Source organism: Cetorhinus maximus, chromosome 3, assembly GCF_964194155.1.
Source record: "Cetorhinus maximus chromosome 3, sCetMax3.hap1.1, whole genome shotgun sequence".
NCBI classification, from domain to species: domain Eukaryota; kingdom Metazoa; phylum Chordata; class Chondrichthyes; order Lamniformes; family Cetorhinidae; genus Cetorhinus; species Cetorhinus maximus.
Genome location: NC_135881.1, coordinates 113,750,685 through 113,777,239, shown reverse-complemented (window position 1 = coordinate 113,777,239; position 26,555 = coordinate 113,750,685). Strand labels below are relative to the sequence as shown.

Genomic DNA, 26,555 nt, shown 5'->3' with positions numbered 1-26,555 from the left:
TGCTTGAGACTTGGTGCAGGATAGGATACATGCAGTAGGGTTTTATGTGTTAGTGGTTATGGAAGGTTAGAGTCTGATAAGAAAAACATTGTCACCTCCAGATTCAACTATTCCAAAGAAAACCTTGCATTTATATAGCAGCTTTCATGACTTCAGGATTCACTAAAGTGCTTTTCCAACCAATGAAGTACTTTTGAAGTGTAGTCACCTGTTGTATTGTAAGAAAGGGAGGCACAGAGAGGAAGTTGACCAGGGCCACAGGTCAGCTTTCAGTCCCGGGTGGAAGGAGGTATATAAGCAGGCAGCAAGCAGGTTTTGTTTTTTGAGGGAGGAATGCAATACTGTCTTTATGTTGCTGCTTCTTTGTGTTGTTTTCCTTCTGTCTCTCATTCTCTCCTCCTCTGCTTCTCTTCCCTTAACTAATTTTGCTTTTGTCTTTTCTTTCCTCTTGGATGTGAGGTTGGTGGTAGTATGTGGTATGATGGGTAAAGGAATGACCAGAGGCCTTTGGGTGGGCTTGAGGATGAATGCCATCCTCAGCATCTCCCCTGGTATCTCCTTCCTCAATCACTTGTGTTGCCCCTACATCTTTGCTCCCATCATTCCCTCATCTTCTCTACTGCTTTCCCTGTTCCTTTCTGTCTGCCCTGCCCCCTCCACTCCTTCCACCTCTCTGATAGAATTTTCTCCTTCTGCTGTCTGTCTTCCCCACTGTCAAATACCTCATTTCTCAGGCCAGATTTTCACTACTGAGGTGGATAGCTTCAGTTGGGGAATTTCCTGACTCGGCAGACTCACTGCAGATTAAAGGACCTCATTAGATCCAATTTTCATCTGGCGATGCAGGGGTAGGATAGAGTTGGGTCCCGTGACCCTGGAAGCAGATCCCAGGTATCCATGGAGGCGGGCAAGTGCGAGACAGGCTGGTTAGAAGGCCTGTCTCGGTTCTCCAGGACATTATCCCAGTTGTTTTAGAAGATGCTAGGCCCTCTAGCACTCACCCTTCCTAACCCCTGCCCCCTTCATACCTCCATGCCAGCTTATGACCCTGCCAACCCCCATTGCATCTCATTCCCCCATGCCACCTCTATGCTAACTCATGCCTCCCCCCAGCATCCCTCATGGCACCTTCATACCCACCCGGCACCTCCCTACCTTCCTCCCTCCCTCACTTAGTATACACCATAGGAAAACCTCGGGAGCCATATGGAGATGAAAAAACTAAACTTATGACAAGCCAATACAGCTCTCACTCATACACACTTGGTAGTGAGAGAAAACCCCATCCATGAAACCCGTTCAAAGCTGTTAAATCTTCTCACATGGTTGATCTCTTATGAAAACAAATAAAGTTCTATTCAGACCCCACATCAAGGACAGCTAATCCTTTAATAGCATCTTTAAACTGCCAATTAAACTGTGAACTCCCTGCTGAGATAATTGTAGCTCTTGAAACTCGGGAAAGCATTCATAATGACATAATAACAGCCCTTGGGAATCTGCACAAACAGATGATAATTTTTTTCTAACTTACTCCGATGGCATGTTATTCAAAGCAGTCCAGCAGAGGGTTTTTGTTAACTCTTACTGAGAGCTTACAGCCCTTTTTTTAATGTTTAAAAAGTGGGATATTTAAAGAAACTCCAGGTCATGACAGACCTTATCTGCCCTTCAACAGTGTTTATGTCTACTTCATCAAGTTGTGACTCCCACACTGTGGGTTAAGGCCCTTGTAACAGCCAAAATGGGGTCTGTGTGAACACAGCACTGAGTTCAAATGGCACTGTTGAGTTTGGGTTTCCCACCTTTGTGAATCACACCCATGCCTTTCCCCCACCAGCAAAAATTGGATCCGTTGGAAATGGGAGCTGGAGTCCTGCGTCCGGGTCCCACCCATCATTTTTAAAGGTCCGTGTAATCAGCCCCTCATCCCTCTCTCTCTCTTATCTCACCCTCTTGCCCATCCCTGCCTCCCTCATCCACCAACCCTGCAAGGATCCAGTTATCTCCCTTGGCCTACCACTTTGTTTGACCTGAAGAATGCATTGGCCTTGACACCCAAGGCCTTGATGAGGTGGGAAAGTAGCTGTGAAGAAGACATAAGGAGGCCAGAAAAGGATATAGATAGGTTAGGTGAGTGGATAAAGCCCTGGCAAATGGAGTATAATGTAGGAAAATGTGAGATTGTCCATTTTGGCAGGGCGAATAAAAAAGAGGCATATTATCTAAATGATGAGAGATTGCAGAGCTGTGAGATGCAGAGGGATCTGGATGTCCTAAGGCATGAATCACAAAAGGTTAGTATGTGGGTACAGCAAGTAATTAGCAAAGCTAATAGGATGTTATTGTTTATTGCAGGGGGAATTGAGTATAAGAGTAGGGAGGTTATGCTTCAATTATACAGGGCATTAGTGAGACCACATTTGGAGCACCATGCACAGTATTGGTCTCCTTATTTAAGGAAAGATGCAAATGCGTTTGAAAAAGTTCAGAGAGGTTTACTTGATTAATACCTGGAATGGGCAGATTGTCTGATTAGGAAAGGCTGGACAAGCTAGGCTTGTATCCACTGGCATTTAAAGAGTAAGGGGCGACTTGATTGAAACATATAAGATCCTGAGGCGACTTGACAGGGCGGATGTGGGAAGGATGTTCCCTCTTGTAGGAGAATCTAGAACTAGGGGGTCATTGTTTCAAAATAAGAGGTCATCCATTTAGGACAGAAATTAGGAATTTTTTTTTTCTCAGAGGGTTCTGAGACTTTGGAATTCTCTTCCTCAAAAGGTGGTTGAGGCAAAATCCTTGGGCTGAATCTTTGGCTTGGCGAGCGGGGGCAGGGCCTGCTCACCGAGGCGTAAAATGGCACGTGGTGACATCGGGCGTGCGTCCCGACAACACAGCACGTCATTCAGACTTTCAGTTTGGCAGGCATGCAGCCGACTCGGGTGCACACCCACCAAACTGTCAAAGGCCTATTAAGGTCATTTAACTCTCAATTAAAGTAATTAACGGAGCTGCCCGTCCAACCTTAAAGTTGGCGGGCAGGCGAAGAGCCCAGGTGGCCTTCACATTTTTCATGGGACCTCATCCACGGGTGGGATGAGGTTTCATGAATGATTTTAAATTTTGACAAAAATTTTATTGAAATTAATGCACATGTCCCAGCTCATGTGATAGTTTCACATGACGGGACATGTCATTAAAATTTTCTCACCACTTTATTAAACTTTTTGAACTTAAAACTAATCTACCTGAGGCACCACCCATCCCCCCCACCCGCACAGTGAGCGCACAGCGCTTCCGGATGCGCGTCACGCTGGGCGGGCCTTAATTGTCCTGCCCATGTAAAATGGCGGCGCAGACCTGATCGGGTCAGTGCTTGACTGCGCCCGCTCCCGCTCCCGCCCAGCCTTCCCGACAGGCAGAAAATTATGCCCCTTGAAATCTTTAAGCCAGAGGTAGATAGATTCTTGATAAGCAAAAGATTGAAAGGTTTTTGGTGATAGGCAGAATTGTGAAGTTGAGATTAACATCAGCTCAGTCATGATCTTATTGAATGGTGGAGCAGGCTAGAAGGGCCGAGTGGCCCATTCCTGCTCCTAATTCTTGTGTTCATATGTATGCCCGTGGGTGGTCCAATATTCCTTGAGATCAATTAAGTGAAAATAAATTTAGGAAAGTATAAAATAGTCTGTGTTTTGGTTTCTGAAGGTGAACAAATAAGGCACTATTTTTTGTTGCCAGTAGAGAATGGGATCAGTTATCCTGTGCAAGGCAATTTCTCTTCTAGCATTCCCAACAGAGCTTCAGCAGCAGTGATGTAAAAGTCTATTCAAAATGTAAGCAAGTAACCTCATTCATATTTATGGGCAGAATTTTCCCACCCGACACACTCGAGCGTAAAATAGCGCGTGATGGCATTGGATGAACATCACGGCATCATCATGCATTCGCACGATGTTTCGCTAAGCGGGCGTGCACTAAACTCGGAAGCGTGCCCGCCGACAATTAAGATGGCTATTTAGCCCATTAATGACGTAATTAATTGGGATTTTTCATTGCCCGTCCATCGTTACAGTTGGCGAGTGGGCGAATCAGCCAGGCGGCCTTTGCATTTTTCAGGAAACCTCATCTAAGGGTGGGATGAGGTTTCCGTCATTAAATAAAATAAAATAAACATTTGTACACAGAATTTTCGTGTTGTATAGGTTCAGGGGACTGTTTCTGATGCATGGGCATTTTTTTCGGATTTTAAAATCTGTTTTTATTGGATTTGAATTCTTCAGCTCCCTGAGGCAGCTCGCAGAGCATTCTGTGAGCGCTCCCCGCGCCCGCGCTGACTTCAGCACTCGCCCAGAAACAGATAGCAAGAGTTTCTACAGGTATTTAAAAAGCAAAGGAGTAAGTAAAATAAATGTTGTTCCTCGAGAGAGTGACAGCGGGGAGTTAATATTAGATAATAAGGAAATGGCAGAAGAAATAAACAAATATTTTGCTTCTGTGTTTACTATAGAGGATACAAAAAACATTCTGGTAATAGCTGCAAATCAGGAGGTGAAAGGGAGAGAGGAACTTGGTGAAATTGAAATCACTAGAGAAATGGTACTGAGCAAATTGATGGAGTTGCAGGCTGGCAAGTCTCTGGGCCCCGATGGATTACATCCTGGGGTCTTAAAAGAGGTGGTTATTGAGGTAGTCGATGTGCTGCTATTAATTTTCCAAAATTCGCTAGATTCTGGAAAGGTTCCATCAGACTGGAAACTAGCAAATATAGCCCCTCTATTTAAGAAGGGAGAGAGGCAGAAAACAGGAAACTATAGGCCAGTTAGCTTGACGTCTGTCGTGGGGAAGTTATCAAAATTGATCATTAAGTAGGTTATAGCTAGGGACTTAGAAGAGCTCAAGGCAGTCAGGAAGAGTCAGCATAGATTTGTGAAAGGAAAATCATGTTTAACCAATTTATTGAAGTTTTTTGAAGGAGTAATGTTCTCAGTGGATAAAGTTAGACATACGATACTTGGATTTCCAGAAGGCATTTGATAAGGTGCCACATCAAAGGCTATTACAGAAAATAAAAGTGCATGGTGTAGTGGGTAACATATTAGCATGGACCGAAGATTGGCTGACTGGTAGAAAGCATAAATGGATCATTTTTGGATTGACAGGATGTGTCGTGTGGAGTCCCACAGGCGTCTGTGCTGGGGCCTCAACTTTTTACAATTTACATCAACGACGTAGATGAGGGGAGTAAAGACATGGTAGCTAAATTTGCAGATGACACAAAGATAGGTAGGAAACTATGTTGTGAATAGGGCATGAGGAGGTTGCAGGTGGATATAGATAGGTTGAGTGAGTGGGCAAAGATCTGGCAAATGGAGCTTAATGTGAGAAAATGTGAAGTTGTTCACTTTGGCAGGAAGAACAAAAAAACAGAGTATCACTTAAATGGAGAATGGCTGCATAATTCTGAGGTGCAGAGGGATTTAGGTGATCTATGAGTCACAAAAAATTAGTATGCAGGTACAGCAAGTAATTAGGAAGGCTAATGGAATGTTATTCTTTGTTACGAGAGGGATTGAACCATAAAAAATATGGATGTTATGCTTCAGTTATACAGGGCATTAATGAGACCGCATCTTGAACACTATGTGCAGTTTTGGTCTCCTTATTTAAGGAAGGATGTAAATGCATTGGAGGCGGTTCAGAGGAGGTTTACTAGATTGATACTTGGAATGAGTGGGTTGTCTTATGAGGAAAGGTTGGACAGACTGGGCTTGTTTCCACTGGAGTTTAGAAGAGCGAGGGGTAATTTGATCCTGAACGGACTTGAGAAGGTGGACCTCGAAAGGATGTTTCCTCTTGTGGGTGAGTCCAGAACTAGGGGGCACTGTTTTAAACTTAGGGGTCACCCTTTTAGGACAGAGATGAGGAGAAATATTTTCACTCAGAGGGTTGTACGACTTTGCCTCCGAAGGCAGTGGAGGTAGGTTCATTGAATATTTTTAAGGCAGAGGTAGACAGATTCTTGTTAGGCAAGGGAATCAAAGGTTATCAGGGGTTGATGGGAATGTGGAAATCAAAACGCAAGAAGATCAGCCATGATCTTATTGAATGGCGGAGTAGGCTCGAGGAGCCGAATGGTCTAATCCTGTTCTTATTTTTTATGTTCTTATGTTCTCCTCCCGCCCCCACCTCAGCAGCGCTGAACATTTCAGTGCGCCTTTCATGCTGGCTGGTCGTTAATTAACCAGCCAGTGTGAAATTGTGGTTGGGGGCCGATCACAGGAGGTGAGCCATTTCCTGGCCACTCCCGGGCCCGCCTGCCAACTTCAAAATTCTGGCCTATGTAATAGTGCTTCATGAAGTTAAAAAGAGTAATATAAATAACATATCAAAGCTGACATTCAGCAAGCCTTCAGCTATCACTCGTTGGTGATTTAGGAATCTTACCCTGTGCAAACTGGCTGGAATACTACAACAGTCATCATGCTTGAAGAGCACATTAAGCATCTTGGGAATTTTCTGAGATGTTGCTATGGCACCATATAAATGCAGTTTCTTATTTTGCACTGGTGTGATAGAGGGCCAAATTTTTTGCTGCCGAGTCGGGAGCGCAGAGTTGGGAAAATTCCCAACACCGCAAACCCAACTCGGGAGAAAGTGCCCCACATCTTACGATTTTCGTTCTAGAGGCGTGGGTGCTAACTGGAGTCAGCCCAGCTGTTCCCAAAATGAGTTCGGAGGCAGCCACAGGGGTTTGCTGGGTGCCAAGACGGGCTGTTTAAAAGGCCCAGTTTGGTGCTCAAGGACTTTGTCCCAATTACAATAAAAACAGTAAAACCCTCACACCTCCACACACTCCCATGCCCCATCCTTGCTAACTCATGTCACCTCATGCTCCCACGCCCACCGATCCCCATAGCCCACTATAACCCCTATGTGAACTTAGTTCCAACTCATGCCAGTATATCCTGCCACCCACCACCATTTGCTTTTACACCCTCCATGCCAACTCACCCAGTATTCCACATAGGCCAACCTCAGAAGCCATAATGAGATGAAATAAAATAATGTTCTATGTGTCTACTGCAGACTTAAAGTAAGCACCCTCACTGATAGCATTTAAATCTCTTCAAGTACTTAATCCTTTATAAAACAAACCTTTCCTTCAAAGTTCTTAATCCCATGTGGAAACATACATTTGTATTCATAGCCCCCACAAATCTCTTTATAACCACTTGGAGCTATGAATCAAACTGTGAATTTACAGACTCCCCATTGTGATTTTGATAGGTTGTGGAAACAGTCAAGCAACACTAATTTTATGCCAACTAGTAATGAAATAGCAAGTGCCCTTTTTTTTCAAGTGCAAGCTAGATTTTTTTTGCAAAAATTAAAGGCTTGAGCTTAACAGTTCCACAGAGCTTATCCACTTTTTACACACATTCATAACTACTCTTAACAATTGCAAAGGGATATTTGACCTCTCCTAAAGTGCACCTTATCTCTCCAAAAGGGGCACCTGACCTCTCCCAAAGGGCAACTTACCTCTCCAAAAGGGTTACATTACCTCTCCAAAAGGGGACCTTACCTCTTTAAATAATTCCAGCAGCTTTAGACCTTTGTCTCAAATGTCTAAATCCCTTGGTTATGTTTTAGAAATCCCAGTAATGAAAATTGAATTTGTTTGAAGGCAGCTGCATTTTGTCATGTGCAGCTGCCTCTGTGAACCACAGATGTGCACAGTACAACCCACCCCTTTCCCTGGGGAAAATTGTGGGTGCCAGGTTGAGGGCAGGGCTTCTGGAATCGGGGGTTCTAGCTAAGGCATGGAGTCCTTCTGTCTCCACGAAAATTCAGGCCAGAATGTGTTTCCATGAGTTTCTCCCAGTTTCTAACGTGTCAAACTTAGAAAGCAACACACTTCTGCAGCAGCTTAGCACTTACAGCAAAAGCATGATAGCAACAACGATTCTTTAATGTAATTACATTTCCCTTCCTTTCATATGTGGGGAATCAAAGAATGATGCATGTAGGTAGGTCGTTCTTATCACTATTTCTCTTTGATGAAACAGGTACCTTTGAGCCAGAGAATGAGAAAGTGACCTATGGATTGACTCACCCAATCAATGCATTTGAACCTCTCTGGGTGCAGGTACATATATTCTTAATTTGGAATTAATATTTATTTTATTATTAAATTCATCTGTAAAGTTTGTTTCAAGATCATTCTCTTCTGCTACAGCGTTGAACCACAAATTGCTTTTTATGTTGTGAGGCAAAAATTATTCCCTTGAGGCAACTTGATTTTTAACAGAATGCATATTTTAACATGGGGGTTAGGGTTAAAAAAAGGCAATGCAAACTAGTTTGCACATAAAGGCACTTAATAATTCCAACATGTGTTCTAAAAAGAAAGCAGCATCATATATTTCATCCAGTGGGCAATTTTATTCACAGCCTGAAAGTTTCCCTTGTTTTTTGAAGTTGAATTCTATCATACCTAATGATATTATTTTCATGGTTGTACCTATTGCTAAATACATTTTTATTAATGGAGATATAAATAGCTGATCGATATTTTAAACCTAAATAATTTTATTTCTGAATATATTTTCTCCCTGCAATTTATTCTCACATTTGTATTCTTTAGCTGGTAGACATTAGGCAGAGATTTAACTGCCAAGGGGAGGCAGGCATGGGTTTGAGAGGGGGAGGGGTGTTGGGGGGAAGTGGGGTGGGGGGAGTATGCTAAAGCTCCAAACAGTAATGTCAGGTCAGAAAACCGACGTGATCTCACCCACTTCCAGGCTTAACTCGTTGAGTTTGCAGCTGAAACCCCATAGAGCTGTCGGGTAAGGAACTGAAATATTCAGAGACGTAATTAACTGAAGATTTAACCCAACATTCTGCCTTTAACAACCAGCGCACAGGTTTCCTGAGTATCTGCAACTCACAAGAGTCACCCAGATGTGTGCACAGCAGAAAGTGCTTGTTCAGTGAAACTGACAGGCTGGGAAGCCTTCAAACAGTGAAACCTAATAGCTGCCGCCTAGAGCCCAGGAAAGTGGGAGTGCAGATGATGTTAATCACTAGGGCCTATGCCTCTACTGGGGCCTGGGCTCATTGGACAAGCAACCTATCAATCTGGGTGTTAGTGTCCAAAGCAGCCAATCTGGCGCAAAGACCATCCTAATTGACAGGCTAATTGGCCAACAACAGCAATCATTGGCCAAGCAGTAGGACGCACCAGATTCCTCAGACCCTCCTTGCCTACCTCGTGAACTTCTGTTCGGGCCGTGTCATTGTCAAATGCTGCTTCTTTCTTCAGCCCTGGCTTGAGGCTGCTGGAGCACAAGGTAAAAAGTAAAGTGCCTAGTGCTTCACCTCACTGGCCCTTGCCGAACCCCTCCAGCCACTAGTTTTAGGGCAGAATTTCACCCATGTCAGGTGTGGGGCTCGGCGGGCGTGGTTGGGAGCCCGCATTCATCCCCAGAAGGTGATTTCATGCTGGTGGGCCAAGTAAGGCCCGCCCAGCATGAAACGCGAACTTCAGCACTCAGCGCTGCCTGTGCGAGTGGGTGGGGTGGGGGGGTAGTGCAAGTGGGGCGAGTGTGTGAACTTCGTGCATATGCCCGAGTGCCATTTGCAAATCTCTCTGAGGCACAGAGCTGCCTCAGGGAGATGAACAGATTTGAAAAAAAAAATGAAGATTTTATAGATGTTATAAAACATGTCCCCTCATGTGAATCTGTCACATGAGTAGGGACATGTTATTAATGAAAAATTAAAGTTTTTGTTTTATTTTTATTTGCTTTTGGGAACCTCATCCCACCCATGGATGAGGTTTCCAAAAAAGTGCAAAGGCCGCTTGGCTTTTTCGCCTGCCTGCCAACCATAAGGTTGGCCAGCAGTGAAAGATTTCTTTCAATTAACTTGTTAATGGCCTTAATAGACCTTTAATTGCCACCGGAAGCCCGCCTGCTGACCGAAATATCGCGCGCGTGCTCGATAATGCTGGGACGCTTGCCCGATGTTATCGCGCGTCATTTTACACTCGGTCGGGTCGGGCAGGCGCCTGCCTGCCGAGCTAAAAATGTTACCCTTAGTGTTAATACAGAGTTCCTTCCACCAACTCGTAGCATGTGAAAAATTCTTTCACTTCATCTCATCAATATCGTGAGGCAAGTTCCGGACAAATAATTGATGATGCCTGGTTATCAGATTGTTTCTGTATCCCCTGGTTCATTTTAACTTCAACCTGGCCTGGGCCCTGTGGTGGCATCCTATCATTCTCTAATTCACTGATCTGCATTTCTGGTTTTGCGTTTTGCCTCCGGTTTGGGCTGTGGTGTCGGGGCTTTGGAAACACACAAGTGGAATCTTAGTAATGGAGACAATGCTATGAGTGGGCAGATGCTTATTTGTTCCTGAAGCCCAGGAGAAGGTCCTGGAATCCTCAGCCAGAACGGGTGCTGGATCGGCAGGTGGAGAGGGTGGAGATTTTACCACAAGGCCCTCAGCAACTTTTGCCTGGCTCCAATATAGGCTCAGGCTTTACATCTCCTCCTCAGGTGGATCTGGTTCTGGTTCTGAATGTGTTCTTCTAAGGGTTATATGTTCCCTCCTGACCTTGAACAATCTTCCTTCAATGGTCAGTACAAGTGCATAGGTGCACTTGTGCATGAGTGTGATTGAATGTGAGAGTAATAGTGTGTGAGAGTGAGAGAATGTGGGAGTGCAAGAGAGAGTGTGAGAGTCTGTGAGAGAGTGTGAGAGTATGTGAGTGTGAAAGTGTGTGAGTGTGAGAGTATATGAGTAAGAGAGTGTGTGAGTGTGAGAGTATGTGAATGAGAGTTTGACAAAGTGAGTGTGAGAGTATGTGTGCGAGTATGTGAGTGTGAGAGTATGTGTGAGAGTATGTGAGTGAGAGAGTGTGTGAGTGTGAGCGTATGTGAGTGAGGGAGTTTGAGAAAGTGAGGGTGTGAGTGTGAGAGTATGTGAGTGAGAGTTTGAGAGAGTGAGTGTGTGAGTGTGAGAGTGTGTGAGTGAGGGAGTCTGAGAAAGTGAGGGTGTGAGTGTGAGAGTATGTGAGTGAGAGAGTTTGAGAAAGTGAGTGTGTGAGTGTGAGTATGTGTGAGAGTATGTGAGTAAGAGAGTGTGTGAGTGTGAGAGTATGTGAATGAGAGTTTGAGAAAGTGAGTGTGTGAGAGTATGTGTGAGAGTATGTGAGTGAGAGAGTGTGTGAGTGTGAGAGTATGTGAGTGATGGAGTCTGAGAAAGTGAGGGTGTGAGTGTGAGAGTATGTGAGTGAGAGAGTTTGAGAGAGTGAGTGTGTGAGTGTGAGAGTGTGTGAGTGAGAGAGTTTGAGAGAGTGAGTGTGTGAGTGTGAGAGTGTGTGAGTGAGAGAGTTTGAGAGAGTGAGTGTGTGAGTGTGAGAGTATGTGAGTGAGAGAGTGTGTGAGTGTGACAGCAGGATCTTCTGATCACCGGCAGCACTTACTGGTGCCGTCGAAGTCAGTGGACTTTTGGCTGGCTCGCTGCACCTCAGAAAATCCCGGCCTGAGTGTGTGAGAGAGTGAGTGAGTGTGAGAGAATGGGAGAATGAGAGTGAGAAAACATGTTTGTAAGTAAGAGCATGTGAGAACCTGAAGACTGGTGCGGAATTGTCCCAGATTTACACCATATGCAGTAGCAGGCGTGAAAAAAGTGGGTTTTCATGCAGTATCGTCCCATTCACAGTGCGTCCCGCCTCATTAGTAATGCATGCTCGGGAAGCACTCCAGATCGCTAGCGGGACAACGTCTGATTCGCCCGCCCCATCGTCACCCCAGGCTTTCAATAATCCAGACACTATATTTAAAGGGCGCCCATGCACAGAGCAAGCGCTCTCTAAGGGATCGAAAGCTGCTGGATAGTCATGACTGCCAAAGGGAGGAAATGTGCTGCCCACAAATTTAGTGAAGCCTCCCTTGGGCACCTACTGGGTGCAGTGAAGGCTCACCGTGAAGTCCTCTACCCCTGCTCTGGGCGAAGACCAGCAAGCGAGGTCACCAATCCAGAATGGGAGGCGGTGGCAGGGTGGTCAGTGCCAACGCCCTGCAAAAGAGGACAGCCATCCAGTGCGTAAAGAGGATGAATGATCTGCTCCATTCCGACAGGGTAATTCACTCTTCTTATCGCTTTCAACTCACACACTCACAAACCCATCACACATCCACAGAGATCTCACTCGCTGCCAGTTCAAGGGACATCACCATTCACTCTCTCACACACACCTTCACCTGCTCTGCGGATCATGTCCTCATCCTGCCTACAGCACCACTCACCACCCACACATGCCAGGCATCCTTATCATCTGGCCTGACAGGTGTCCTGCGTACACTCGCTCCACTTGTCTTCGTGCAGAACAAGCTGGCACACAACAAAAGGGAGAGGTCGCAAACTGGTGGAGGAATGTTGGACATCAAGCCCTCACAGACTTTGAAAATAGATTAATCCAGTTGCTCGGCAACGATCCGGACCATTCTGTTCTGACAGTGAGGTCAATGCTGCGCAACCAAGTGAGGATGACACCCTAATTGAAGCCCCATCACAGCGCTCACCCACACCCTCAACCAGCATAGAGACGCACCTCCGTGGGACCTAGCTTTAGACTAGCCTTGGGGTCACAAGCTGATGAGCACTTCGCACTGTCTGATCTACAGCAGGTGGTGGCAGGGACTTCCCAGGTGTCCGACACTCGGAGGACTACTGAGTCTGAGTCAGATGATGAGCCTCTGGGCTCGGTCAAATCTCAGTTGCTGGAGCTGCAAAGGCAAGCTCGGGAACATCAGGAAGGGATGTCCGCTACACTCCTCAGATTGCAAGGCACAATGGAGGAGTCTGTCTGTCTTCAGGCTGAGGTGATAATGCTGGCATTGCAATGCACCGAGGTCAACTCGTGGGATGGCAGCTGCCATGGAGACCTTGGTCCAGGACATTGGTCCTGCACTGAACTCCATCGCCGATGCCATAGTTGGCCTCCAACAGTGTCTCAGCACGAGATGGATATGGTGCAGCTCGATCTTACTCCAGCTTCCACTTCTCCTCAAGGAGTCAGCCAGGGGTCATTGGGTACCCATAGGGAGGAGGACCAGCAGCTCGACACCCTCTTGCATCTGTCCACATCAGCAGGAAAGCACGCCGACGTGTTTCACAACAGCACAGAATGCACTTGGTGGCCTGTACTTTGGGTGAACTGGAGGTGAGTGCACAGTAATGTTCTGCAGTGCACCACAGGGTCACCTTTTGTTTTGCAGGCTTCAGGGGAGCCTTGGAATTGGGGTTAAGTGCCACCCTGCCTTGGAGGCAACTTGTGAGGGTGAGGGGGTGTAGGGGCCAAGTGCAGCCCTGCCATTGAGACAACTTGTGAGGGGGTACAAATGTAGCTTTGCCATTAAGACAACTGGCGGTGGCGGGGGGGTGGTGGTTAAGGGCAGCCCAGCCTCTGAGATGACTGGTGGCGGTGGTGGGGGTGCAAGGGCAGCCCAGCTGTTGAATATAGCGCACAGGCCTTCAGGGTGGGGGGGTAGGGTGGGCAAGGGAAGCGGCCACGCATTCGGGAAACCTGTAGAAAGTGACCATTCATCAGCAACTGAGACAGTTCAGATGTAGCTGCATTGATATGACTGGGGTCAGGCTCCAGGCTTATCTGCCCACTCAAGCAATGCAGAGGCATCAAAGTGCCACCAAGTTCTCCAGAGCTCCCCCACCCCCCTGCCCCCTGCAGCCACCCCCCATCCCTGGCACATGAGCACTTTAGTGGATTGCAGAGCATTTGGACTGCACACGTTGTACAATCTCCTCGCTGAAGCTGGCCATGGAGCAGTCATGCTGGAGGCGCTCACAGCCTCTTGCTATGTCCCAGTTTGGACCAGTCTCCCCCATAGTTCAAGCAAACAGTGCAGCCATGCAATGCACTAATCTCTGACCATCCAAGTGGGAGCCAGCACTCTCCTGGAAGCGTTCATGGGCTGTCACACTTAACCAGGACAGGTTCTTAGTATAAAAACAAAAAGCTAAAAGCTACTGTGGATGCTGGAAATCCAAAACAAAAACAGAATTACCTGGAAAAACTCAGCAGGTCTGGCAGCATCGGCGGAGAAGAAATCAGTTAACGTTTCAAGCCTTCATGGCCCTTCGGCAGAACTGAAGCATAGTTAGAAGAAGGGAGAAATATGAGTAGTATACCCATGCTAACCATGTGTCTCATTCTTTCATCCTGCAGGAGTACATCAGGGTCATAGAGCCTTGAGAAATAGCTGTATATGTGATGGCCTATAGAGTGTGGAGACGATGGAGGAGAGAGTGACTGAGGCTCCTGGCCGTGCAAAGGCAGGAACAGCAACCTCAGGAAGAAGGGGTGGCTTGGGCTCCCACATACGCCTCTCAAGAGCCACAGTGAGCCATTGCTGGTCGGTGCCTAGTGACACCCAGGGTCTGTAGACGCTGCCTTTCATTGCTGTAGATGACCGAGAACCAGTGTCGCCGAAGGTGAATGTCTAGGGAACTGGTCGCTTACATCTGCCAGCTACTGCAGGATTTGGTGCCATGGGGATATGGAGGGCATCCACTGCCAGTGGCTAAGAAAGTGCCAGTGTTGCTCAATTTCTATGCCAGTGGCTCCTTCCAGGGCTCCACAGGTGACCGCTGTGGGATATCACAAGCCTCCGCCCACAAATGCATCTGTGAGGTCACAGATGCCATCTTTGTGAGGGCACACAACTTTGTGCATTTCGCCTAGGATCGGGACAGCCAGGATGCAAGAGTGATTGGATTCACCCAGATTTTCAGTTTCCCACAGGCACAGGGTGTGTTTGACTGCACTCATGTGGTGCTCAGCAACACAAGGTGGACTACATGAACCACGGTGGCTCCCATTTGCTAAATACGCATCCTGCAGGTATGCGCACAGTTTCCAGGGACTATGCACGATGCCTGCATCCTCAGCCACTCACAGATCCCTGGAGTCTTCCAGGGTCCACGGAAGCTGCAGGGTTGGCTCCTCGGGGACAAGGGCTATCTGCAGAGGCTTCAGACTACAGCAGAGCGACGCTGTAATGAGGCTCATGCTGCAGCTTGCAGCTTGGTGGACCAGACCATCAAGATGCTGAAGATGAGGTCCGGTGCCTGAACCGGTCTGGTGGAGCCCTGCAATACAGTCCGTAGAGAGTGCCACGCATCGTCGTTGTCTGCTACGCACTTTACAACTTGGCACTCCAACAGGGAGACAAGCTGGCTGAGGAGGAGATGGAGGAGCTGCACATCCCCTCCAGTGAGGAGGACGCTGATGGGGATGAGGCTGAGGAGGTCCTCAGAGGTAATGATGATGGGGATGAGGCCAAACGAGGCAGGCGCGCTTGGGAGGCCTTCATAGCTGCTAGATTTGTGGAGGATGAAGACAACATGCAGTGAGAAGGCGCCATAGTTCCTCACATTGCATTTGTGAACATTTGACTCCAGTCTGGCTTATGGCAGTACAAATATCCTCTAAGAATGATCCTGTCATGGAGAGACTATTGGAGGCCCTTATAGTCACTTGATTGCAGGAGGATGATGATGACATGAAGTGAGGACACTCCATAAATCTTCACATAGCCTCTGAGAATGTCTGACTCCTGTCTGGCTGCAGGCAGCTCGCTTGTGCTCTGTGATCAGGGCCATATCAAAGAGACGTATCCATGAAACTTTAGAAGCATCTGATGCTTTGTTCGCCTTCAGCACGTGAGCCGTTCAGGAGCTGGAGCACAGCATCACTGGTCACAGATGCTGAAGAGATGGGGGCCAGCCCCTCCTTAAAGGTGCTGAGAGCCGCACAGAGAGAGAATGAGAGAACTCTGTGGTGCCTGCCTACTACATTCTGGCAGCAATGACCAGAACTGCCAAGGCGCAGGCATCAATAATATTTCCAGGGAGTGTGAGGCTGGATCATCTCTGTGTTCTGAAGGCTGCACAGAGCACAGGGAAGAGGCCCTGGACTGAGACAACTGCCTTTATCTTGTGCAGAAAGGATTCACATTTGAGTGACAAGAACACTGCTCATCAGAACAAGGAGCCATAGGCAGGGAGACATTCTTGGGAGTTTATTGACAATAGTGAACAGTATGTACAAGTGATTAACACCCATGCCCAGGCTGTGCAACTAATTCTCCTTAAATTTCCTAACCCTGCCGCTACGTCTTGGTGCTCCCCGGACATCTACAGTGGAGGTGGAGGCAATCTGCTGACCACTACGCCCTATCTGTGATGACTTTGGCGGGTGTCCTCTGGAAGGCCGAGATTTGAAGGGCCCTACCCTGCATTCAGGGCCTTGCTGTGTGGCAGTGGCATCCTCCTCGGCCTGTGGAGCTAGAACTGCTGAGGTCATAGGAAGAGGAGAGTCGGATGGGCTGGACGCTCTCGGAGTCACCTGGATGGATGGCCCTGGAGTGTGCTCCTGCAGACCCTCCTCTCTATGGGTGCCCAGGGACCCCAGGTTGACTCCTTGGGGAGCAGGGGTAGCTGGAGTGAGATCGAGCTGTCCAATGCCACTCTCGCCTACATACTGTTGGAGGCCAACTGTGGCATCAGTGATGGAGTTAAGCCCATGCAGCAGTGCAAGACCAATGTCCTGGACCAAGGTCTCCATGGCGGCCGCCATCCTACCAGTGTTGACCTCAGTGCATTGCAATGCCGGCACTATTACCTCAGCCTGAAGGTGGACGGACTCCTCCATCGTGCCTTGCAATCTGAGGAGTGCAGCAGACATCCCTTCCTGATGTTCCCGAGCTTGCCTTTGCAGCTCAGCAACTGTGACACAACCGAGTCCAAAGGCTCATCATCTGACTTGGACTCAGCAGATTTCTGGCCTCCAGCAGTCCTCCGAGTGCCAGAAACCTGGGAAGTCCCTGCCGCCACCTGCAATGGATCAGACATTGCAATGTGCTCACCTGATTGTGATCCCAGGGCTACTCTAAAGCTAGGTCCCAACGAGTGTGTGTCTCTTTGGTGGAGGGTGTGGGTGAGCGCTGTGATGGGGCTTTAGGGAGTGTGCCTCCAGATTCCTCTTCAGAGGTTTCTTCGGGGCTTGTTTGGAGGCCCTGGGTCATGGACTCTGTTAGCTGTTTGGCAGATGTGCCTGCGAAAGCAAGGGGAGATAATTAGTGCCTGGCAATGGCCTGTGAAAGAGGACACATCACTCATGGCATGGTTGTGCCATGCTCCTTACTTGGTAGAGCAGCAACCTCACTGTCAGCACAGGAATGGCCCAGACCTCGCTGGCCAGCTGGATGGCTCTGTTTTCAAAGCCTGTGAGGACCTTGATTTCGGACATTCTGCCACCGGTCTGTGGCCTCTCCCTCTTGTTTTGTGTCAGCTAGTCCTGTATGAATAGAGATGGAGAGAGTGTAAGCAGGATGCTTGCCAGGCCAGATGATAAATGTGCCTGGCCTGTGCGGGTGGTGAGTGGTCCCATGGACAGGATGAGGACAATGACGGTGAGTGTGAGAGAGGGAATGGTGATGTCCCTTAAACTGGCAGTGAGTGACGACGCTGTGGATGTGTGATGGGTTTGTGAGTGTGTGAGTTGAGAGTGATGAGAAGAGTGACTTACCCTGGTGGAACAGAGGAGATCATTCATCTTCTTGCAGCAAGGTGGCTGTCCTCCTCTGAAGGGCGTTGGCACTGACCACTGCTGCCACCGCCTCCCAAGCCAGATTGGTCACGTTGCTGCCCGTCCTGTGGAGAGAGCGGGGGTACAGGAGATCCCGGCGGTCATCCACGGCATCCAGCAGTCCCTTGTGGGACCCGTCATTATACGGGGAGCTGCAGTCTTCTTGCCTTTGAGAGCCATGTCTCCCGGGCAGCAGTGGTGAGCTGGAAGCAATGAGCTTTGTACTTGTAGCTGGCCTTTAAATGTGGCAGGGTGATGGGAGGGGGCAAATGAGGAGCATGCCCAACGTTGAAATTGCATGTTTCCTGGGAATGCATAAATAATGAGGTGGGCACGCTCCTCATTCACCCACCCACCATCACCCTGCCATGTTTAAAGGCCAGGCGCAAGTACAACGCCCATTGCTTCAAGCTCACCACTGCTGCCCGAGAGACATGGCCCTCAAAGGCAATAAGACTGCAGCCCCCATTTAATGACGGTGGGCAGCACGCCGTCTCCATCAGAGGTCCTCTTCCCAAATCAGGTGCAGCCCCAGGTCTGCCTTCCTGCGAGTGCTCCCTTCCCCTCACCTCTCATTAAGACCCCACTCTATGCAGCGTTAAATGGCTATAAGGCTATTAATTCTTCAGATGGCGAGGTGAGAAATGCTTGCCTGGGAAAATTCAGAGGTGGCTATTTACCAACCAACTTGGAGAGGCTGCCTCAACTCCATCTCTTTCTTGTATTTTTTTCCCCTTGAATTCACATTAGTTAGCATCCAACATTTGATCACTTTTAATTGGAATCTATACTTGTCTCTACTCTAATGTATCGACACATGAGCACATTGGAAAAATATTGACATCTGTTTATACACTCCTGAGTAATTGAGTTGTGCAGTCTTCACTCCTTCAACAATAGATGCATATGTTGCAATGAAAGTAGCTACTGACAAGCACACGTTTCCAGTCAGATATAAATGAGGAAAACAGATAAAATTACAGCCTGCATCCATCCACGTTTGCAATGCTACCAAGACAAGTTTCCAGACAACAGAATCTAAAATTCCTACAAGAACTGTCAAGTTTCCATTTCAGTGAATAACTTAAGATTTTCAAATAGTATAGAATATATGGATCTAGCATTCTAAGTAGATGTACCAACACTCCCACATTCATGAGGAGTCTCATGTGTGAGAGTGTGACGTTACATCCTCCTGTCTCAGAAACATGACTCCAAAGCTATATGGTTTGTGCTGGTTTGCTTTGCCATTCTGTTGATACTTTGCACTCATTAGTGACAGCAAGCAAAGGAAAACCATCCTAAATCCCACAGCCAGGGAGGTGTGAGGTGAGAGAGAAAATCACAGAGAAGAAGACAGAGATAAAGAGAAAGAAAAGCAGCTCAGGGAATGGGCAAGAATGACCCAGATTTTCCTGAAATGGCAAAATTTGTTATATATAACGTAAATCTCCCTATCTAGTGTGACAACTTTGTTATTGCTAACTTATTCCAAATTTTGTTTTTCAATTAGAATACAACATAAGGAATATAGAAGCAAATCAACTCAGTGCTACACTGAGAGTTAAAGCAGCATATTCACCATCTGGAACCACGGGAGGCTTCCAGTGAATGGAAGTGTAACTTCTCCAATAAACTTTAGTTCACGATCAAGCTTTGTATTAAACACTGATGTACTGGTCAAGTGCACCTGTACACTTATGAGATCAAGACAATTGATTTACTCAGCTAATTACAGGACTAAATAAATAAGTTAAAAATTGCCTTTTCCTTTATGACTTGAGGCAGATTAAATGTTCCCGGGCTAGTCGCCATCACAAAATTATAGGGACAAATATCGCCTATTGAATATAGTTTAACCTTGGCTTTCTATTTTTCTTACTCATCTCAAAGCCATCAATCACACCACTGCCAGACTACCAATCTGTTATTTTTAAAGTCTAAGTGGCAGCAATGTGAAAACCGGCTTAAATGCGTGAAATTGTGATCAGCATGTATTTCAATGCAGGTGCAGAGCTACAGTAATTACCTTCTGTTTCCAGTCAGGTTAACAATGGAAGGTTGCAAAATTCCAGAAAACATGGAGTTATGCTGTCAGTGGCATTATACACCGACTTCATAATTTCCACTTCCTTTTGCATCATTCAGGGGCCAATGCAATGGTGCAAGTACCCAGGGAAATCTAGGCCAATATATTTGTAGCACTTGACATCCCACGAAGGGCATCTAGCTGCTTTTAGCAATGTTTATGTTATTTCCTTCAGTTCCTCAAGGATATGTCTTGCAACAGAAATTTTCACATCTAGGATTTGGCCTGGATGGACATCCCTGCTTCTAATTTAAAGTATTTTGCAAACCCTTGTTTTATAGCTGTTAAAAAATAAAAAAAATGACTCTTACAATACATTTGAGTTTTGTGCATATCAGTGTCATATGGGGAGAAGAGACTTGTCTTATTCGACATGCATATGAGGTTTTTGCAAACATGTTCTTTCCAGATTAGTGGTGGAATGTTGCTTATTCTACTTGTTTTCTGAAAAGAAAGGCAGGGTATTAAAAAAATCTCATTGATCATAAACAAGTTGGTCTGAACAATGACTTCATTATCATTGCTGACATATTAACCAACCCGCGGGCCCTGATATTTAATCCAGGTTGAAAATTGAGAAGGGGGGTGCAATTTTCTGAAGGGAAACCCGTAGGTATGGGTTTCCACATGTCCTGCTAAATTTAACGGCTGGATGCCTTTTAAATATTTTCAACAGATTTCCTGCACGCCAGCCAGCCTGATTGATAGGCTGGCTGTCCATTGTGCTGGGAAGAGCCAGGGGTCAAATGTTAGGTAAGGCTGACATCGTGGAGGAAGGTCAATGATTTGGACATAGCAGGGCTGGGGGTGAATCTGACATTGTGGGGGAATGGGTATCAACCGATCGCAAGAGCCTGATTGCACGAAGGCGACATTATTAGGCCTGGGTGAAACACTCTTGCCCCCCATGGCCCGCAAGCAGTTCAATAAATGCACTTAATCTCCTTTTGTGCCCGAACGTTAAAAATGAAATTGAGTCAGAAAGGGGGAACTCTGCCTTCTTAAAAGATTTTAGCGGTGCCTGCTGAAAGTAGTTCGTCCGCCCAACTCTCAACCTACCTCTGTTAAAATCGGACATGGGAAGGATGGGGTCAGGTTTGAGAATTTAAGTAATTTTACTTCTCATCCTTCCCCAGCACACCTGCTCTTGGGAGTTAAAATTCTTCTCATACTGATCAATGAGGTTTCTCAAGACTGGACTGGGAATATGCATTTTGAAGAATGAGGTGAATAGAAGCTGACATCATTTAATTTTGTTTAATTTTTGTTAATTTCTTTTTTTTTTCCTCAGTGCCATCACTTGCTTTACATTTGGAAGACATTTTGGGCTACTCCTGGCATAAACAACAAAATTTCTGTCATCTTCAATGGACCAGGGTGGGAACCAGGCAAACCCAGACTTGGCTGTCTTGAAGATATTCCCACAGTATGTAATGGAACATAGTATTCACTAAAATGGAGGGGTGGGGGGTGGGGTTGTGATGGTAGGGAGGTGTTGGTAGGCGTGGAGGGTGGGTGTTGGTGGATAAGCTGGAACTTCTACTTCAGATTGTTAAAGTTGTGCCATCTTTCTTAGCACAACTCAAAAATTTCAGAAACGAAAAACAGATCAAAATGTAAAAATCTACAACATTGACATGTTGACGATGTTGCAATTTGTTCCTGTTTATATAACAGATGTGGGGGGGTAGTGGCTGCAGATGTGGAGGTTTTTATTTGTGGTTGAATCCACAGTGACCTGTGTGTTGGTAGAAGCTACAGAACGCACATATTTTTGGGGGAAAAAAATGACACACAGAAACCTGTTTTTATTTTTAACCAGTTTAAGTATTTCGACAGTACACCTTTTAATTATTCCCGCCATTAATCTTCCCTGTTTATCTTGGATTCTGCCTTTCTGAGGGAAAAATAATAGAGCGGTTTTCAGAAACAGAATGAATCACATAAAGTTGAAATAAATTTTGGAGCTTTAAAGTGGAAGATTTGAAATGGATGTTGAAAGGATTTGTTTTTTTGTTCAAAGTTGGACTTCATTGACAGCTCACACTTGACAAAATGCAATCAGGGGATAAGGGAGGGGAGATGTACATTAAATGACCTTCAATTTATTTCCAGTAATTCCTACCTCCATCGGAAATGTTTACATCTTAACCCATCAGAAGTGCATTATTGTCAATGTTATTGCTTAAAAATGTTGTGACGCCCTGTACATTAGCTGGAACAATGCATAATTTAAGTTGTTTCTTATGATTTATCTAAAATTTCAAAGTGAAAATCTCTCACAAAAAGATAGGTGGTTACAAATCATAACCAGCAGAGTTTATTAAAATACAAAGCTTCACCTTCAAATGATGACACACTCAAAATAATAATACATCATCTGCAGAACTCTCTCTCTCTCTCTAAGGCAGTCCCTTCAGATGCCTTGCTTCCACTCTGGCTCAATGGGTTCTGAGGCGGCCAATGCACGAACTGCAGACTCTGCCACACATGGAGCAGGTGGTGTTTGCAGGGTTGGGTAGATAGGCTGTTTATTAGTTTGTGCACTCCCTCCGAGATCTCAACTTCACCTATGTACATTCTGATGAAGTTTTTTGATGTATTAGGTGTCATCCCAAATGAGGCTTCTCCATTTTGACCGGTAACAAGCCAGGGAATCCCATGAGTCAACAACTATGTTTGACCTCTTCAGGGATGCTTTGAGGACACCCCTAAAGCATTTCCGCTGTCCTCCTGGGAATCTCCTGCTGCAACCGAGTTCCGGGTAGAGCAGTAGCTTTGGCAGTCTGGTGTCAGGCATTGGAACAACAGAAATATACAGAGTCACAGTAACTGATACCATGACATATCAAAACTGCAGTCTCTCACGGTGTCATGAAGCTATTAATGTATATAATATTATTGGAAAATATTTTTCTTTTAAAATGGAGGTTTAGTCTGTGGGTGTGTCTTAATTGAATTAAAGACAGCTAGTCTGGGTGCTTTGATATATACGAGTATTGATATGTAAGAGAGAGTACTTTTGCATTTTTTGATTGAGCATTCAAGAAGTGGGGTGAAAACTGGCACCTATCTTGCAGATACCAAGCAATATGTTTATATTACTAATAAAATTGGTACTATGAAAGGAGTTTTATTGATAGAAGAGGCTGGTGATACAATGAGAATTTATATTCGATGGGCGGTGGTAGGTATAACTTCAGCAGTTTTGTGTGTACAGGGCAGAGGCAATGTGAGATCAAAAGGCAGCTGTAAGCCTCCAACTATCTCCACAGGAACCAAAGTGAAAAGAACCTCATTTTGAATTTGTAAGGTAAAAATTCTTTGCTTGATGTCTGGTTAAGTCTATGGGTTGCTGTTGCCTTAACGGAGATTAGTTTGGGAATTTGTTAAAAGTTATGATTGTAGTATTTTGAAGCCATGTATACTATATATTTTTTAACCTGTGTAAATTAATAACATGTTTCAATTAGTTTAATGTAAAACTTTGAGAAGTGGTGGTCTGATTTCTGAATTTAGTGTTGCATCTCAAACATAACACTTAAAATTATAGGTTGTGACAGTTGTTTAAAATTTCCCTCTGGGATTTTTAAATAACTCAGCTTTACCAAATGCATTGGTCATGACAACTGGGGGCTCTAGCAGGATAAATGTATTTCTAATTCCTTGATTGGTTTGGAATTGGTGAATCTTAAAGGTTACGAGTGCGAGAGGCACTTTGAATTCAGGAGTTGATGAGCTATTTTAGAAGTGGTGAGACTGCAAGGTGGCTTTGGCAATTGCTAAGACCTGTCTGGGAGTAGAAGAGATAACTCTGATTGGGGTTACCTAGGGGTGCTAGGAAATCAGATATAGTTAAAAGTATAGCACAGCAAGTACAGTTGCAATTGAAACCTGACACTAGTGAGTCACAGCTAGAGGTAGTGAGACTTCAGTTACAAATGAAGACACTTGAATTTGAACAAGCAAGGAACTGAAAAAGCTTGAATTTGAAGCAAAGAACAGGGAAATGGCTTTTAAAAGGGAATTAGAAATTGTGAAGATAGAGAAGCAGGAAAGAGAGAGATGGAGAATTCCAACTGCAAATGTTGGCAGTTAGAAAAGAGATGCCAGTAGGTGAGGAAGGATTTATCTCTGGAGTAGAACCCAATGGGGATATGTTTAAATTTGTACAAACTCATCCAAAGTTTGAGGAAAAAGATATTGAAGCATCCCTTATTTCATTTGAGAAGCTAGCTAAACAGATGAAATGGCCACATGAAAACTGGACATTATTATTACAGTTTAAGTTGTTTGGTAAGTCACTTGAGGTATATGCTTCGCTTTCAGAAGAAACGTTAGTGAATTATGACGTAGTGAAAAAAGCTATTTTGATTGCATATGAGCTGGATCCTGAAGCATACAGGCAGAAATTTAGGAATATGAGAAAACAGCCTGGGAAAACTTATTTTGAGTTTGAAAGAGTAAAACAAAATAATTTTGACCGGTGGATACGGGCGTTTAAAATAGAGACAAAATATATAGCTCTTAGGGAAGAAATTCTTTTGGAAGAAGTTAAAGATTCAATCCCTTTGCTGGTGAGAGCTCATGTGGGGGAACAGAGGGTTGATTCTGTAAGACAAACAGCAGAGATAGCTGGTGATTGTGAGTTAGTTCATAGAGCTAAACCTTTTTCTCGTCACCCTTTCAAATTGGAAAACGATAAAAAGTGGGAAAGTGAAAGGAAGGCAGGTAGTCAGGGAAGAGAAGGAGTAGCTCGAAGTTCCCAGGAAGTTTTTTCTCAGAATAAAAAGGAAGGTGCTGAAGGTAGAAGCGACATTCAAAAATTGAGGTGTTTTCATTGTAATGAAGTGGGGCACACAAAGTCAGTGTGTTGGAGATTGCAGGAAAAATCTGTAGGAATTGTTGGGGTACAGAAATGCTCTGGAAGTAAAAGCACTGTGGATTCTGAGGTTCAGACACAGGAGAAACCGAGGGAAAGCCTTTCCGTGTATACAGGGTGGAGTAGGTAAAGATGTTAAAATATTAAGGGGATAGTCAATCCTTGATGTTGTGGGATAGTGATATTTGTTGTTCAGGTGGAGTGTTGCAGGAGAAAGTAATAATAAGTGGTGTTCATGGAGATGCTAAATCTATTCTGTTGTGGAAGGTAAATTTAAAGAGCAGATGGAAGACGGGTGAAGTTATAGTTAGACTGGTGGAAAAATTGCCCATTGCAGGGTTTCAATTTATTCTGGGTAATGATATAGCTGGATTGCAAATGTGGGTGATGCCTATGGTAGTTGAGCAGCCTGTAGAGGTGTTTTCAACAGAGGTGTTACAGAAGGAACATCCTGGATTATTTCCTGATTGTGTTATAATGAGATTAAAGGCTCATAGGGAAGAGCAAGTTAAACAAGATAAGCAAGCAGTTTAAAGGCAAGAAAAAGGGGTCAAAATCCAAGCAGCTGGCACTGTGTTTGATAACATTGTTCAGGAGGAAGGAATGTGGGACGGTTCAGTTGAAATCTTTAACTCAATGAGATTTGCAGAGTTGCAGATAAATAATTTGCAATTAAAACAATAATATCAGAAAGTAAAATGTATTCTAGTATGTTATTATCTTCGGGAAGGTATTGAGAAAGTGGAGGTTGGATCATGTCTCAGCAAATGAAAGCTGGAGGGAGCTGCATCAGATTGTTATCCCATTAGGGTGTAGAAATGAGATTCTGCGGATTACTCATGAAATTCCAATGGGGGTCATTTAGGAATTAGGAAAACACAGGAAAAGATACAGAAGTTTTTTTTGGCCAGGATTGCACAGGGATGTAGTCAAATTTTGTAGAAACTGTTATACATGTCAAATAATAGAAAAACCACAAGCAGTGAATAGTCCCAATACCAGCATTTGAAGAATCTTTTACCAGGGTCATGGTTGATTGTGTAGGACCCCTCCCTAAGACTAAAAGTGGAAATCAGTGTTTAGTGACAATAATGTATGTGACTACCAGGTTTCCTGAAGCAATAACCTTTAAGAAATATTACAACTAAGAAGATTGTGGAGGGGTTCATTAAATTTTTTACAAGATATGGTTTACCTAAAGAAATACAATTAGATCAAGGGTCAAATTTCATGGGCAGGATCTTCCCCCCATCAAGGGGGGATGTGTGGGAGCGGGCGGGTTCCTGATTGCTGCCATTTTACATGGCCGGGCCAGTTAAGGCCTGCCAGCATAACGTCTGCTTGCAGGGGGGATTCCCTGAGCCAGGAGTGCGCTCTTTCACACATGCGCACGAAAAAGCACACAGATCTCCCTGAGGCAAAGTGCTGCCTCAGGGAGATTGGCTCAGGTTTGAAAATTTCAGCAAAGAAGGGGAAAAAAATTACTGACATGTCCACTCATGTGCCACTGTCACATGAGCTGGGACATGTCAATTTCTTTTATTTAAACATTTTATAAAAATGTTAATACCCCCATGAAACCTTATCCCGCTCGTGGATGAGGTTTTGTGTTTTTTCAGAAGCCCGCCTGGTCTCCTGGCCTTAAGGTTGGACGGGCAGGCCCATTAATCATGTTAATTACTTTTTAAATGGCCTTAATAGGCCTTTGACAGCTCGGCAGGCATGCAGCCAATCCAGCTGCGCGCCCGCCGAACTGAAAATCTAAATGACATGGGGTGACGGCGGGACGCACGCCTGACATCACCCTGTATCAATTTAGGTGTCGGCGAGTGGGCCCCGCCTCTCTCTCGCTGAACAGAAAATTCTGTCCCATGTCACAGCTGTTTAAGGAA

General features: G+C 45.4%; 1 protein-coding gene across 1 annotated transcript in view; it reads left to right on the top strand.

Annotated features, from left to right (window-relative positions):
- The window catches only part of agmo (alkylglycerol monooxygenase), a 497,656-nt gene that overhangs the window by 329,004 nt on the left and 142,097 nt on the right, over positions 1-26,555 (top strand). Inside the window, exons 8-9 of the mRNA XM_078538835.1 lie at positions 8,076-8,155; positions 21,073-21,207. Of these exons, the coding sequence (XP_078394961.1) occupies positions 8,076-8,155; positions 21,073-21,207 (215 nt within the window). The remainder of the gene's footprint in view (positions 1-8,075; positions 8,156-21,072; positions 21,208-26,555) is intronic.